Source organism: Gigantopelta aegis, chromosome 5, assembly GCF_016097555.1.
Source record: "Gigantopelta aegis isolate Gae_Host chromosome 5, Gae_host_genome, whole genome shotgun sequence".
Classification (NCBI taxonomy): Eukaryota; Metazoa; Mollusca; class Gastropoda; order Neomphalida; family Peltospiridae; genus Gigantopelta; species Gigantopelta aegis.
In genome coordinates this window covers 39,396,422-39,413,507 of record NC_054703.1, presented here as the reverse complement: position 1 = coordinate 39,413,507, position 17,086 = coordinate 39,396,422, and the positions used below count along the sequence as shown (strand labels likewise).

The window sequence follows — 17,086 nt, the reverse complement described above, 5'->3', positions numbered from 1 at the left end:
GCGGCGATACGGCTTTTTTTAAAAACACGGATTGCACAGAAAAGGTGGGTATATTTGATACCCAAATAAGGGGCATATTTAAACTGAAATCAGAATACACGTCCTAGTTCATGCGTGATGGCATTTTGGCTCCAAATGCGGTTTTACGTCGTAGAAGGAAAAGCCGGTTAATTACTATTACCTGTGGATCTAACAGCATCCCGTTGGAGCTCATGTCCAGTTGACCTTTCATTCGACCAATCAAAACCTTACTTGCAAAATCATGCCAGTGATTTGAAAACATTTGGTATTATGCCGAGGGTATACAAAATGATTCTGGTGAATTACGAAGTAAACGTTTGTTGTATTTAACGACGCCACTAGAGCACATTGATTTTTTTTATCTTATCATCAGCTATTGGACGCCAAACAATACATATGGTCATTTTGACACTGTTTTTAGAGGAAACCCGCTGTCGCCACATAGGCTACTCTTATACAACTGGCAGCAAGGGATCTTTAAGTTGCGCTTCCCACAGGCAGGATAGCACAAACCATAGCCTTTGTGGAACCAGTTATGGATCACTGGTCGGTGCAAGTGGTTTACACCTACCCATGCCTCGACTGGGATCCGAACCCAGTACCTACCAGCCTGTAAACCGATAGCCTAACCAAGACGCCACCGAGGCCGGTAATTACGAAGTATGCCAGAAACTAATTTCAATATAAAATTTTATATAAAATTCCCATTATTCGTTTCAAGAAAGAAAAAAAACCCCACCGTGATGGTATAGCCATAAAATCTGTTTATACTAGTATACAATCCAGAGTTTATTACTGCACTTTTCTCCGATTTTTAATATTGAAATAGAACAACAAGTTCGCCTATTGCATAAATAGTCTCGCCCGATATTTTTAGAATGTGTATGCTCCCGAATAACGCTATAAAAGGTGAAGTGTAATTGGTCAATATTTAAATTGTTATTTATAGATGAAATGTCACCAGGACATGGGAGTCCACGCAATGCTGTTAGATCTACTGGTAGACCAGTAGAGGTAATTTTAATCAGATTGAAGTGATCGGTTGACGGGCACCTGAAACAAACTTACACCGATTTATAAGTAATTTCAACTCAGTAGTTCGAATTGACTGAGTGTAAAGCATGTATATTTTAAAATTAAATTTACATTAGGGTGGTTTTGTTTATTTTGTTTATTTTTTATTTATTTATTTGTTTATTTTTTAATTTTTTTTTGATGGGTTGCTATGATTTGAGTTAATAGTATAATAAATGACGTGTTAACTACAGTACACTGATAATGGAAATTAATCCTGTTTGTAAAAATTTATATTTATAAAAAATTGTAGTAAGATATATTTGGGTAGAAAACAATAATGTTGACATTTTCTCTGTTATGAATAAATAGAGAATTTGCAGTACGTAACATGTATATGATACACTGATAATTGTAATAACCCTGTGCCATGTGGTTGTTACACTTTTAATTTCTTTTCGGTTTAAATGATTTACAAATAGGCCTACTGACATTATTTATTGTGGGAGTTTTATTAGACATTTTAGTTAGAATTCTTAATAACAATACCATAGTTGTTACAATGTTAATTCACATTCACTTCACAGGTTTGTGTCCATGGGGAAATCATATCATTCTGCGATTAAGACTAAAATTATTGTACTTGTTTTAAGTAAAATAGAATAAGCACAAACAAATCAGTTTCAATTATTTATTCATAAATAGTCAACAGATTATCATGATTCAGAATTTTAATGCATAGAGGCTATTTCATGGGTTTTTTTTCGAATACGATTTTTATGTCAACGAGTGATGTGTGAAAAACATGTTTTCACGAATTGCGAAGCAATGAGTGAAAATATGGTTTTCACACATCACGAGTTGACATAAAAAAAATCGTATTCGGAAAAGCACCATGAAATGGTCTATTTATTATATACAGATTTCCTAATTTTTTACAATATCTTTCGCTTTTTGGTAATATCTTTCGCTTATCCTATCGAAAACACGTAACGTCATGATGTATTTCTTCCTATGGAAGTTTGCCAGAATATTTACTTGACCATAGACTTTTAAAAAGAAATTTGAATAAAAATTATCTTTATTAACATTTATTTAACAATACTGCGGTGCAAACATACCTGACAACGCGATCCTCTACAAACTCCCACAAAAACAAAACGAGTCGAACGCCGTTAAATTCTTACACTTACACTCGATGACACTACATTGTGTCATCATTATGCAGCTTCGTATTCAATTCGTGTTATATATTTTGCCGTAATTGCACTTCGTATCCCTTTTTTATAGGTGCAGTTGTTTAAATTACATTTTTTATTTTTTACATTCGGTCAGATGCATTGGCAATCATTAAATTTAAATACGAAGAAACGAGACAAAGGGAGATAATTTAATCATGCACTTTTACAAAAAAAAAAATACGATTTCTATATTTTCACTGTAGCTAAAATACAGTGAAAATATGACTTTTCACCGGATATGACTTTTATGGTTTCCGTAGATCTATATATTTCATTGCTATGTATATAATAAAACATGATATGCATATAATACATAAAAAATCGATAAATGGCCAATTCCGCGCTAAAGTGGACATGGAGTGAAAAATTAAAATCATGTTATTACTTATATATTAAGATTGTTTCTAATGTAAAATTATCTGGAGAATCCAAATCTGGTAAGTAAAATATTGTAAAATAAATGGATGTGGTTGACTTTAGCCATTTTATGAGGATACCGTCACACTAAAAATATGACACTGCCATAATACACACTATGAATTTGTGTACAGCAGCCATGTATTTAAAGGTAATATTCTTTTTATTAGTGTTTTTGTTTTACCACTAACAAAGTACAACATTGAATGATTCACTTTAATAAAAAGATTTTTAAAAATTAGATATAGGTGAACTTAGAAAACCGAAAACAAACCAAAAGTTAGATTATATTTTTCATATATATTGTAATCAAAGAATCAACTCATATTCTCTGAGTAAATGTTAATGAACATAATCATACACATTTACTTTCAAATTCATGCATTATTAGTAAAATTATAGCTGTCAACATAATGTAATTCCGTTACCATAGGTTTGTAATTCCGTTACCGTCTTTGGTATATTTTGTCAAGAAGCACTTTAGTATAAACCTACATAGTACTAAAATGCTGCACTCTCATCCATATAGTCATATACATCAAGTGATGTACCAATAGGAAGATATACATTTTTTTTTTTAAACCACACGGTAATACATATAGTACTAGTAGTGACACCAAATGCATCTGAGGAACACCCATAGCAAATATGTCATCCATTAACAATATAGAAATTAAGAAAATCTTATCATCTTTAACCAAGCAGTATTATTTAAAAGCTTATGCTGACTAAAAATCTGCAAATTCATGACAAAATAATCAGAACTTACTAATATTATATCGGGCTCGAATATGAAGTTAAATATGGCCCACCATTATTTATTTATTTTAATTGCAGGCCAAAAGAAACATGGACAGTGCATGGTGTATGTAGGGTTTGGGACAATGTGTGAAAAATTAGGACCTTTAAGATATATTTTAGAGCATTATAAATAGGGATGGGACGATTATTCAAAATTACCGAAAACCGCGGTTTTAGGCCCCTGGTTCGGTGCACCATTTCACAATTTGCAAACCGCAGGAAATTTCGATTTTTCATCAAATTTGTTTAAATGATACATGTATAAATGTTTCTGCACCTTGCTGGTAATCCCGATGACCATAAAAGTATTTTGGCCAATCACAGCATTTGATTCCCTTAAACCTGACATGTTTGCATGGGAGACAGACTTGTGAAAGATGACGTTCAGATCCTGCCTGGAACCATAAAACGTGTAACCTCCCAAAATAGGGAGGGACTGACCTCAGTGATTAATTCGCCGAGAGAATAAACATTTTAGAGTTACATTCTCTGGTTACCATATTATAACATCATGTACAAATGTGAAATACAAGCTCAAATGCACTTTTAAAAAAGTCGTGTGTGTTCGCTATGAACGGATATTGTCAAACGTATACGCTTGATTCGTCGCCTGTGCTGCCATAGCTCGGCAAAGCACAAACGACAGCCTGTTGTCAGTTTCAGTTAACACGTGCGTTTGCCGATTTCAAATTGTAGGGTTCGTCTCAAAAAATTAAAAGAGAAATCTTGCGCTGTACGAAGAACGTTCGGTTGAGGATACGGTACTAGAGTCTTTAGTTAAAACCGGTTTGATCTTGACAACGTATTATCGACAGTCGTACCTTCCTATTTCAGAATTGATATTTTATAAAATGTTAGTAGAACTTTCAAAGTTTGTATACTAGTAACACATTAATCATGTGTATATTTTATTTTACAATGAACGTTTTCACTTCTTAATTTTACGTGTTAAAATCGACAAATTCAAATAAATATTATTTCGTTTGGAAAGGGTAAAGTTGGGGGGGGGGGGGGGGGGGGGGGTGTTTAACGACATCAAAGATAAAGCATATTGATTTATTAATCATCCGACCCCATACAACCGTAAATAAAATGTGATGAGTGCGTTGCTAATATTTGGTAATTTTGACATATAATCTTAGAGAGGAATCGGGTGCATGTGCAGGGGGAGGGTATTGGAGGTCGAAACCCTTACTTGCCCAAGCTTAAAAAAAATTGAAATGTATTTTTGGGGGGAGCATGGCCCCATATAAACTTCGCTTAACACAGTCTATAACCCCAACCCCGCTGAAATCCCTGCACACGCGCCTTGGAAACCCGCTACATTTCGTTTTGGCAAGGGATTGTTTATATTTACCATCCCACAGACAGGATATCACATACCATGGTATTTTTGTATACCCGCCGATGGGGATCGATCTTAGACTGACCGCGCATTTTTAAAAAAAACCACCTTTTTAGGTCTAAGTAATGAATAAAAATAACATAGTCTTGAAAAATGTTACGTAAATCGAACACAGTACCCTCTTCCACTACCCCTAGAGCGTTACGTAATTAGTAACACCCCCTTACATGTAACGCGTATGCCAATAGCTGGCCACTGTCAAAATTTCAAGGCAAATCCCCCACTCACCGACCCATGGAAAGGTGTTGTACGATACCTCTATGGATATAAATATGTTCTGGAGATATGAGACGACCCCTCAATCAAGACAGTTAAATTTGTTCAAAAATTGCGAAATCTCACGTGATCTCTTGTTGGGGAATTCTATACTTGTGATAAGCCAATGAAAACCGAGATCGGTACGAGCCCGTCAAAAGTGTTCCACTTTCAAAATCATGGCTTTGTTTTTGACCTGGATAAGCCAGCATAGTGAAACCAATGCGGAGTGCGGCGTCATATATGCACCAAACGTAATTGGATTTTCTGTTCTATATGCTTAAATAATAAAAATATTCCCGGGAATGTAGTTTTAAGTACATGTATGTTTCATCCCAGTCGTGTTAACTTCAAGAATTATAAAATGGTGACCAATATTTCAGTGAAATTAAAACGATTCAACATCGCTAATTTCTGTAAGTTTTTATCGGGATGAAATCGTCCGCTGATCCTGAACTACAATGTATACAAACTCCTTTGCACTTTTTTTTTGTTAAATAAATCTTTGCAGATTGTTTGTTTTTTCACTTTCAGTATGAGCAAAAAATAAAATAAAAATAATAACTAGTTAAATAATTCACTATTATATATTATGTGCATGTACTTATGCTTGCTTATTTATTATTATTATTTTATTTTTTTTAAATCAGTGATACCTTTTTATGTAACTTGTGTCGAGTTAAATAATCAACAGTAGGCCTATATATTATGTATACATTTGTGCTTATATGGAGTAATCCATCAAGGATTTGACATTTTCAAAATAATAATAAACATTACAGAAATATGTCTTGACATATATCTTTCTTTTATAGACTTCTATAATAAGTACAATTGCTGTCAAACATTTTAAACATTTACTATGTAATATGTACAGTTTAGCGCTAGTTTACATCTCCACTCATATACATGTACGTGTACATGTTACTGATATTAAAATCAGTAATCAACTGAAATATTAGTATGAATGCTTACAATAAGTATACAGTTATTATTAATTTTAACTAAAATATTTGCAAACCAAATTTAAAGTAAATAAAAAAAAAATTCTAATGTAAATTCAGAGCGGTAATTCCGTTACCGAACTGTGTAATTCCGTTACCAGCATTCAGTGTTGTACAACAAAATTATGAAAAGATAATTTGTAATATAATTTCTATTTTGTTAATCACAAGTCATTAGGTCATCATTTCATCATGAAGATAAATAATTATTTCATCATACTTCACAGAGTTTGTCGATGTTTTGCGGTGCCCGTAAAAATGGTGTCCGTTTTGCGTAATTCTGTTACCAGACTTTAATTAAGTACCCATGCACTACACCTTGCAGTAGGGAGTCTCACTTCTGCCCTTAACAAGCACTAGTGCAGCACTAGTGTATTACATAGTTATATCATTATAATTTTTCTTATGTGGACTACCTGAGTTTAATGCCAGAAATATCTCTCCAACTCGTAATTCCGTTACCGTGGAATTGCCCAAATGTGTTCATGGTGTTTCTTTTTCTTGTGTAAGACTGCAATGGCCCATTCCTTCATCTTTGAGAACAACCATCCTATATTAGTTAAATTAGGATATTTATTTTGAAAAAACAAAACATTAACTCTTAAGAAACATTAACACTAACAAAACATTTAGTGATTTTTGGGATGATTGATGGAAAAATGGCCCAAAATATAAACTGGTTAATAATTAATACTAAATACTATATTTATACCATGAAAATACTTAAAAGAAATTTATGTATCAATGCGATTAAAGTTATTCTACGTAAAAAATTTCAAATAGAAAAATATATATATTTAAAAAATTGCGAATATGATAAATTTTATAACAAATGGTCCAAGTGGCTTGATCTTCTAGCTTAAACAAAAGACATATTGACACAGACGTATACAATTAACAAAATATATTCTTTAAAAAAAAATCGGTCTTTTACTCCATCCAAACGTTTATTTCTAGCGTTACACACCTGTCCAAGCACTCGTCTAGTTCCTTTATCTTCTACTTCTCATTTCCTTTCTTCTCTTTTTCCTTTTTCTACCTCTTTTCTACTGTCTTCTTTCCTTCCAAACTTTCTTTTATTTTTGTCTCTCATTCCTCAGACCAAATGTTATTTAGAAATAACGTATGGGCGTGTCAACTTAATGTTTGAGTTTAAAAAAAAATTATGCCTAAATCTCACATTTATGAAAGATTATGCTATACAAAAAGTAAATATTTTTGGTACAATATATATGTATGTATGTATTTATATATATAAAGCTAAACCTAAATTCTATGTACATGAATGTTAGTGTATATGTGTATTATTGTAAATGTTGGTTTAAGATTGTATAATATGTGTATGTATTATGTACTATTGTAACCATGTGTATATAATATAATTATGTATATTAGCTCATTGTAAGGCAATGATGCAAGGCGCCTCACCCTTGTCATTGTTAAATTGATCTGGGGGTAATAAAAATGTATTTAAAAAAAAAAAAAAAAAAACCTCTTAAGATATTTAATTTAGAAATCATGACTCCTCAAACTTAATCATGTTCATGGGTGCAATTCCTCTCGGTCTCTTGCCTCTAATTCTGATTATTTTGAGGGGGTGCAATTTTCCGCTCCTCTGCATTTTGAGGAGTGTGGTTTCCATCTCCCCCCCCCCCCCCCCCATCCCCCTCGTAAGCATTTTGAGGAGTGCGATTTTTAGCACTCCTGGGTTTTTCAAAAACGAAAGTCTGAGACTGGTACATCAAAGGCCATGGTATGTGCTATCCTGTCTATGGGATGACACATAAAAGATCCCTTGCTACTACTGGAAAGATGAAGCGGGTTTAATTTCTAAGAATATATGTCAAAATGACCAAATGTTGACATCCAATAACCAATGATTAATAAATCAATGCGCTCTAGTGGTGTCGTTACTCAAAACTTTAAATTTATTTTCTTTCAGCTCAGGAAACCAAACAAGATAACCAGTGCAGTGCAGTGCCGGAGTGTACCAGGGCAGTTTCATCTGTGATGCGAATCGCAATGCTCCCGAGGAGGCAGTTAACACGACAGGCAGTTAGGAGTAGCGTTGGACTCTGCGAGTAATTTCTAATTTTATTATTATAGACTTTCATTTATTTATTTATTTATTAAAATATTTATTTATTTGTTTCCAGTGATTTACCTAGGCGTTTTGTAGGTCCGAACATAGGCCCCTTCCCAAAAGGAAGTGGCACTGAAAATTACCAATTTCTATGCTAACATGTCCCATATATAGAGACCTTGTAAACTTGCATACCAATATTAATACATTAAATTATCACATGGGTTTATGACATGGATATCATGGGTACGTTATAGGACATATATACAGACCTGTCAACCCTCCCGGATTCCGCGGGAGTCTCCCGGTATTTGATCAAATCTCCAACCAGTGCACCACGACTGGTATATCAAAGGCTGTGATATGTACTACCCTGTCTGTAGGATGGTGCATATAAAAGAACCCGTGCTGCTAATCGAAAAGAGTAGCCCATGCAGTGGTGACAGCGGGTTTCCTCTCTATCATTGACGTCCAATAGCCGATGATAAGATATAAAGTTAAATAAAACAAACTTTACTTTCCTCTCTATCTGTCCTGAACCATGTCTGACGCCATATAACCGTAAATAAAATGTGTTGAGTGCGTCGTTAAATAAAACATTACTTTCTTTTTCCATCATTCTACCCTCAAATTTAGTTGTAATCCATGCAGAAATGCAAAACTACATTGTTGATTGTTACAAATGTTAGCAATTAATTATAATCTCCATTATTTAATGTGGATTTCTGTTTTATTTTTTAAGTTCTCTTAAAGACATTTACACATGCCTCGATCTTGGTTGTAAACAGAGTGCCGATTGGGATCGTGAACAATTACAAAGAGTATTGGAATACTGCAGTGAGTACATTTAGTGAAAATGTGTGTGTGTGTGTGTGTGTGTGTGTGTGTGTGTGTGTGTGTGTGTTATTACCAAAGTGGTTTTCGTTATCGTCAATATCATATATTAGGAATAAAAATTGTGTTATGCGAGCCTCTGCATAGGTCAGTTATGGAGTGTCACACAAGTACGTTTGCTTAAGTGTCAATAAACCTAGTGTCGTGACCTCAATTAATTTGCATCCAATTTTCAAAGTTATCAAATTCTTAAAGTATGTGATACTTTGATTGCACTGAAAATGTAAGATATTATATGATATATTTATTACCCATATGGGCTCAAATATACGGGGTAATATTTTTTCGATCTCTGCACAGTGTGCATATTGCTTCTACAGTCACTGATTGGCTGCCTTTAAAAAGACCAGATTTGATTGGCAATTATATACTGCCGGGACTACTTTTTGTTCATTCATGATTCCATTCATCGGTCAAACTATGTTTATATGGTAATATTACTGTGATCATTTTCAAAAATTAATAAACAAAATATATGTACAAATGTTTAAAAATGTTTTTATTTTATTATTTTGACTGGGGGTTTTTTGGAACTATTCTTTGGTGGATACTGTTGGGTGTGCACCGGTAATATATTGTTATGGCTGGTAGAGCTTGTTAGTTGTTACAGCAGCGAGAACGTAAATATACTTTTAAAATCGTTAAAGATTGACAATGGGTAATAAAGAGAATAACCAACTCACTACGAGGAATTACGGATTATCTGTCCCTCGTGAATTAATGCTATAAAACCCTCGCCAGAGGCTCGGGTTTACAACATTAATTAACTCGGGACAGATAATCCGTAATTCCTCGTAGCTCGTTAGTTATTCTCTAAATATATATATATATAGCTAAAAACTGTATTATGCGAGCCTCTGGCCTAAGTTATGCCTAACGTTTTTTGTTTTCTGAACGCTGGACAGCTTTCATTGTCAAATTGCCATTGAAATGTTTTTATTTGATGACTATGAATGCATACGTCAATCATGGAGTGTCACCCAAGTACGTTTGCTTAAATGTCAATAAACCTAGTGCCGAGACTTCGACTAATTTACATCTAATTTGCAAAGTTATCAAATTCTTAAAAGTATGTCATCTGAAAAATATCACATACTTATATTGCACTGAAAATGTAAGATATTATATATATATATATATATATATATATATATATATATATATATATATATATATATATATATAGACAAAACTACATATATGTGGTTTTCTAATTTCTGTATTCCACTCGTGTATTTCCTGCCGGAAACCCCGATGCCGCAGGCAGAGGGGTTTCCTGCAGGAAATACACGAGTGGAATACAGAAATTAGAAAACCACATATATGTAGTTTTGTATTTATTACATACCCTAAATTGAAATTTTGTTTCTAAATAATAGTTAAAAAAGTGTAACACTGCTAGCTAATGACGGGGATTTCCCAATTTACACAACTAGGTCAGCTGTGTTACTACGCGGACCGATGAACCACTAATTATTACACATAGGAATATAGTTCTATTTAAACAATAAATAGAAATAAGAAAGAATGAGTGAAGGGTTACTTATAATATTAATGATATTGTTTCAAATGCTTTTTAAAGATAATGTAATAGATAAAATTCACGAACAATGCAATATTTAATTTGCTCGTGATACGTTACAAAACTTTCAGCACGCCAGTTTAATCAACGAAGAAAAATGTCAAGAATTGTACACTCAATGTCAGTGTCGTCATCGTTGTGTTTTCTTTTATTGATGTTCATGGAATTACTCGTTGCTGAAAAGTTGACGTTTATATTAAATGTGTCTCCATAAATCATCGCTCCACTGAATAATCTGGTTGTCAGTTCATCCAAGTTTTCTACGTGAGGAGATGGTGCATGCGACGTCATTGTTGCTAAAGTCGACGACAGTCACTTTTTGCACCCTTGTTTTGGCTTCGTACACAATAAATATAGTATATCTTACCGTAATTTCACTTGAAATCCATATTTAGTAAAAGGTACAATTTTTTAATCACAAGATTTTGTTCAAACACACCCAGGTCATGTACCCAGTTTATGGTTATTGTAAGGAGATGCAAAGTGGCGTCATTGGAATACTGACGTCATTTAAATTAAAAATTAGCTGTATTATTACAATGCTGCGCCACATTAAAATAAAAACTAGTCTACTAACCTATCACAAAATTACGGTTGGAGATGTTTTATTTATTGAATAAGAATAAGAATTGTGTACGAAGCCAAAACAAGGGTCCAAAAAGTGACTGTCGTCGACCTTAACTATCGTGGATTAAAAGCTTGTTGGTTAGTAGTGTTCCCGTCTCAAGTTTTGGTATCGCGCTCATTAAATAGTAAATATTTGTCACCGTTTTCGTCTGTTTTAAGTTCAAATTTTCCACAAAATAGCATTTTAAACAAACCAAGCACAAACTTTGTTTACATATCGCGAAGGGCATTCCCGGTAACCATGTGCTATAAATAGTAGCGTTGAATACGGTATAGTTCCGGCAGTTGAGTTGAATACGGAAAAGTGTATTTCATTTTTGTATTCAGGGCTGTATTTATATAGTAAGATTTAATGGGTATGTAATAATTATTGTCCGAACCAAATTGTTAACAACTACGAAAAATTACTCTCCTACCTTTAATTGCCGTTAGATTTCCTCCAAAGTTTGTCCAGACAGAAATCTTGAAAAAAACACTACAATGACACAGTTTCCACATACCAGATGATAACTATGCCACCTATATCGACTTCGCTGAGAGCGCATAGGGCAAAAAGCATGTAAGTTTGTGCTAGCTGCCATTTTGACTTTTTATGGAATATTCTCCAAGAGGGGTGAAAGGATAGGACTTAATCTAACAACGTCATAACATGTTATGATATAAAAGCAGACGTGATGATGTCATATTATTAATTATTATTATTAAAAAATGTTTAATGATACCACAAGAGATCACTGATTTCATATTAATTGTGTCACATACTTTGGAGGCTTTCACCCCTCTTGAAGAGTATTCCATAAACAAGCAACATGGCAGACGGCAGAAAACTGCATGCATTTTTCCCTATGCAATCTCAGCAAAGGCGATATCGGCGACATCGTTGCAGTCTCGTGTGTGGAATCTGTATATTTGTAGTGGGTTTTTTACGATTTGTGTCTGGACAAACTTTGGAGGAAATCTAACGGCAATTAAAGGTAGGAGAGTCATTTTTTGTAGTTGTTAACAATTCGGTTCGGACAATAGAGAATAACTAACGAGCTACGAGGATTATGAATTATCTGTCCCGAGTGAATGAATGTTGTAAACCCGAGCCTTTGGCGAGGGTTTTACAACATTATTCACGAGGGACAGATAATTCGTAACTCTTCGTAGCGAGTTGGTTATTCTCTTTATTACCCATTGTCAATTTGAACTGATTTTTAATGTAAAAATTCCTCTGCAGTCTACAACAAAGCCATCAGCCATTACGTAATATAATCTTACGCACATTACATGACGTAATGTAGTGACGTCATAGCATAACGGCGTTCTTTTTACAGCCAAATGTTTACAGTACAAAATAATACGACTGTATTTGCATTTGAAAATAATTAGTTTTATATATTACTAAAGCCGCTGCTTATGAAAATATACCATTTCATGTTTACGAAACAAGTGAGTCCATTTGTTTTTGTAAATCTTTGTATATCGTATAACGTATGTGTAATCTGACTCATGAATGGAAACATTATATGAATGAAAGTGACGTTCCGGCCATGACAAGCAACCAACCAAACATCGTGATTTTTAAGCCAGCTAATCAGTGGCTGTAGAAGCAATCTGGCAACTCTGCAGAGATCGAAAAAATATTACCCCGTATATTTGAGCCCATATGGGTAATAAATATATATATAGAGGTTATTATCAGTGTTTTTCGGTATCGTCAATATCATATATTAGGAATAAAAATTGTATTATGCGAGCCTCTGGCGAGCATAATACATTATTTTTATTCCTAATATATATTGACGATACCGAAATACACGAGGGTAATAATCTCTTTATCATAATATATAAGCTCAAGCTTAATTCAAATGACGTAAGAATATATGGCGCGGTGTATTTTTGAATGGAAATGACGTCAAACTCGAATGACGTCATTTTGGATATCCTTACATCAAAATAAAGTTACGCCTAACGTTTTTTCTTTTCTGAACGCTGGACAGATTTCAGTGTCAAATTGCCAGTGAAATGTTTTTATTTGATGACTATGAATGCATACATCAATCATGGAGTATCACCCAAGTACGTTTGCTTAAATGTCAATAAACCTAGTGCCGAGACCTCGACTAATTTACATCTATTGTCCGAACCAAATTGTTAACAACTACAAAAAAATTACTCTCCTACTTTCAATTGCCGTTAGATTTCCTCCAAAGTTTGTTCAGACACAAATCGCAAAAAAACCCACTACAAATATACAGATTCCATACACAAGACTGCAACGATGTCGCCGATATCGTCTTTACTGAGATTGCATAGGGAAAAATACATGCAGTTTTCTGCCATCTGCCATGTTGCTTGTTTATGGAATACTCATCAAGAGGGGTGAAAGCCTCCAAAGTATGTGACATAATTAATATGAAATCAGTGATCTCTAGTGGCATCATTAAAAAAAAAAAATAATAATAATAATAATATTAATAATAAATAATATGACGTCATCACGTTTGCTTTTATATCATAACATGTTATGACGTTGTTAGATTAAGTCCTATCCTTTCACCCCCTCTTGAAGAATATTCCATAAAAAGTCAAAATGGCACGTCACTGTTTGTTTCAGCGCTAAACCTACCATTAGTGACGTCACGCCACTGCTGATCTGCTAGTTAACGAGTCTTACCGCCGACATTCAACCCACATTACTGACATTGTTTACAACTGTCGCAAATGAAAAAAATGATAATGGATGATTAAACGAATATTCCCCTCGTGTCTTGTGGCAAGCCTCAGATTTCATACTTTTATCAACTCGTGCTGATAAATTATAATATCACAAGACACTCGGGGAGTATCCTCTATATATATATACATATATATACATTCAGTGTTAGGCTAGTAAATAACTACTATTACCATGTCCGACGGCTAGTGAAAAAAATTTCAATTGTGCAGTTAATTCTATTTTGTAAATATGAATATCCTGACCCTACCCAACCTCTAATGTTAGTGTGTTTAATCTCTATCTCCTTCTTTAGGTAACATATCTGATTATAACTGTTATTTAGTAAAATTATATTAACTTAATAGATTTTAAAAATCACTGATCCCATGGCTAGTTGGTTTAAAAAAAATCCCAGAAATCCTGATTATAAGGTATTAAAAGAGTAACAATAAGACCCCTTCCCCTTGTGGCCCATCTAGGATTGTATTTATGTCTTCGTGTTATTCACTTTCTTTCAGCTAAGGGAGGTCTTCCCAACACATTTATGTCTTCGTGTTGTTCACTTTCTTTCAGCTAGGGGAGGTCTTCCCAACTCATTTATGCCTGCTTCGTTTGCCACCAGCGCCACCGCGTCCGTCTTTTTAGTGCTCCTTGCTGCCATGGCATTGGTCTTCCAGTAGATTTATTGGACAGAAGGTGAGTAATGGCAAATGACAGGCACTTGACGTTATTGTCATGATAGCCCATAGAAAGAAATGTTTTATTTAACGTTGGTGTCTAGACATATGGTTAAGGACCACAACGATATTTACAGACAAAACTCACTGTCGCTACTTCATGGGCTACTCTTTTCGATTAGCAGCAACATATCTTTTATATGCACCATCCCACATACAGGGTAGTACACACCACAACTTTTGATATACTAGTCGTGGTGCGCTGGCTGGAACGAGAAATAGACCAATGGGTCCAACGATGGGGATCAATCCCAGACCGACCTAACATTGAGCGAGCGCTTTACCACTGGGCTACGTCCCGCCTCTGATAGCCCATAGAATACAGCTAGTGGTCTATGACCTGTAACTAATATGTTAATTCGGTGAACGCGAGTTCTACAGCTGGACGGCGTCTTTCGGTATAAAGTTAAAGTTTTTTTGTTTTTGTTTAACGAGCACATTGGGAGGTCCCCCACACCCACTGTTGACTGTGGTTGCATTCAATTCCATAGCGCCATACCCAAAAATTAATTTCTGACAGAAACACTGCTTTCATATACTAGTCGTGGTGAACTGGCTGAAACATGAAATAGCCCAATGGGCCCACCGACCGTGCATCGAGCGAGTGCTTTACCACTGGGCTACGTCCCGCCTCACAGGTTTCGTTATCATAATACAATTAGGAAAAAAAAATTTTTTTATTATTTAACGACGCACTCAACACATTTTATTTACGGTTATATGGCGTCAGACATATGCTTAAGGACCACACAGATTTTGAGAGGAAACCCGCTGTCACCACTACATGGGCTACTCTTCCGATTAGCAGCAAGGCATCTTTTATTTGCACTTCCCACAGGCAGGATGGCACAAACCATGGCCTTTGTTGAACCAGTTATGGATCACTGGTCGGTGCAAGTGGTTTACACCTACCCATTGAGCCTTGCGGAGCACTCACTCAGGGTTTGGAGTCGGTATCTGGATTAAAAATCCCATGCCTCGACTGGGATACGAACCCAGTACCTACCAGCCTGTAGACCGATGGCCTACCACGACGCCACCGAGGCCGGTTAATAAAATTAGGAATACAAATTGTATTATGCCAGCATCTAGCGAGATTGGTGAATATCCAGTGTTTCCGCTATGTGGGAATGGTGGGTTCACAGGGGCAATGACACCCCCCCCAATCATCGTCTTTTTTAAACTATTAAATTTTATAAAATAGTAAACACATACATGTTTGTACATACCAAAAGTGCAAAACGTGCCTATCGTCATCTTAGTACTTGAAGTTTTTCGCTTACAGAACGTCCGACAGCTTTCGATCTGAAGTTACTGTTAGACCTTTTTTTTGTTTGATGATTATGAAAGCGTACGTCAATTTTAGTGTGTCGCTGGCGTACTTGTGCATACATGTCAAACGTACGGCTCTAAGCTGACTCATTTACATTACAGTTTGCAGTTATATCACACACACACACACACACACACACACACACACACACTGGGGCCCGGTCACCCACTATTTTTGGTCAAACAATATGTTAAAGATTCAGAATACACAATATCCCATCCAACTGTAAAGAACCTTTAAATTATATTTAAAAAAAAAAAAGTATACACACACAGATTCAGAATCAGAATACAAAATATCCCATCCACCAGTCAAGAACCTATTATATTTTTAAAAAAAACCCCAAAATCACCCGGGTTTTTGGGCCCCTCTATTAAAAGATATTGGCTTCGCGCCTGTACACACACACACAAACACGCATGCACACACTCAAGACGCCCGGGCAGCCACTATTTTTGGTCAAACGATATATGTTACAGAATACACAATATCCCATCCACCTGTCAAGGACCTTTAAATTCTATTTAAGGAAACCAAACCGGATTTTGGGCTCCGTTAAAAAATCTTGGATCCGCGCCTGTATACAAACACGCACGCACGCACACGCTGACATGTATACACACACACACCTGAGTAGCACTGACAATTTTCAAAAATGTATTTAATTTTATTTATTTATATTTAAAAAAATCTTTTTCAGACGTTTACTTCGTCTTTTTCCGAGGCATGACAGACGTCCGCTTAGACTGACCTGAGGCCTCTCTCAACCTTACAGCAAACGTTTCTTTACTTTTGCCTATCTATATCTCTCTCTTCTCGCTCTTATATTTTGTAATTATTTAATTATTTTAAAATTACTAAATTCATCAGGACGTACAATAACACCTGTACAGTATTCTGGTTATAATATCTTAATGTTAATATTACTGTTAGCTCTTCTTTATAGAAATAAAACTGGTTTTGCCATT

The 17,086-nt window shown here is 34.9% G+C and overlaps 1 protein-coding gene across 1 annotated transcript in view; it reads left to right on the top strand.

Annotated features, from left to right (window-relative positions):
- The window catches only part of LOC121373776, a 28,818-nt gene extending 11,732 nt beyond the window's left edge, over positions 1 to 17,086 (top strand). Inside the window, exons 6-9 of the mRNA XM_041500532.1 lie at positions 8,101 to 8,239; positions 8,984 to 9,078; positions 14,622 to 14,744; positions 16,819 to 17,086. Of these exons, the coding sequence (XP_041356466.1) occupies positions 8,101 to 8,239; positions 8,984 to 9,078; positions 14,622 to 14,728 (341 nt within the window). The 3' untranslated portion in view covers positions 14,729 to 14,744; positions 16,819 to 17,086. The remainder of the gene's footprint in view (positions 1 to 8,100; positions 8,240 to 8,983; positions 9,079 to 14,621; positions 14,745 to 16,818) is intronic.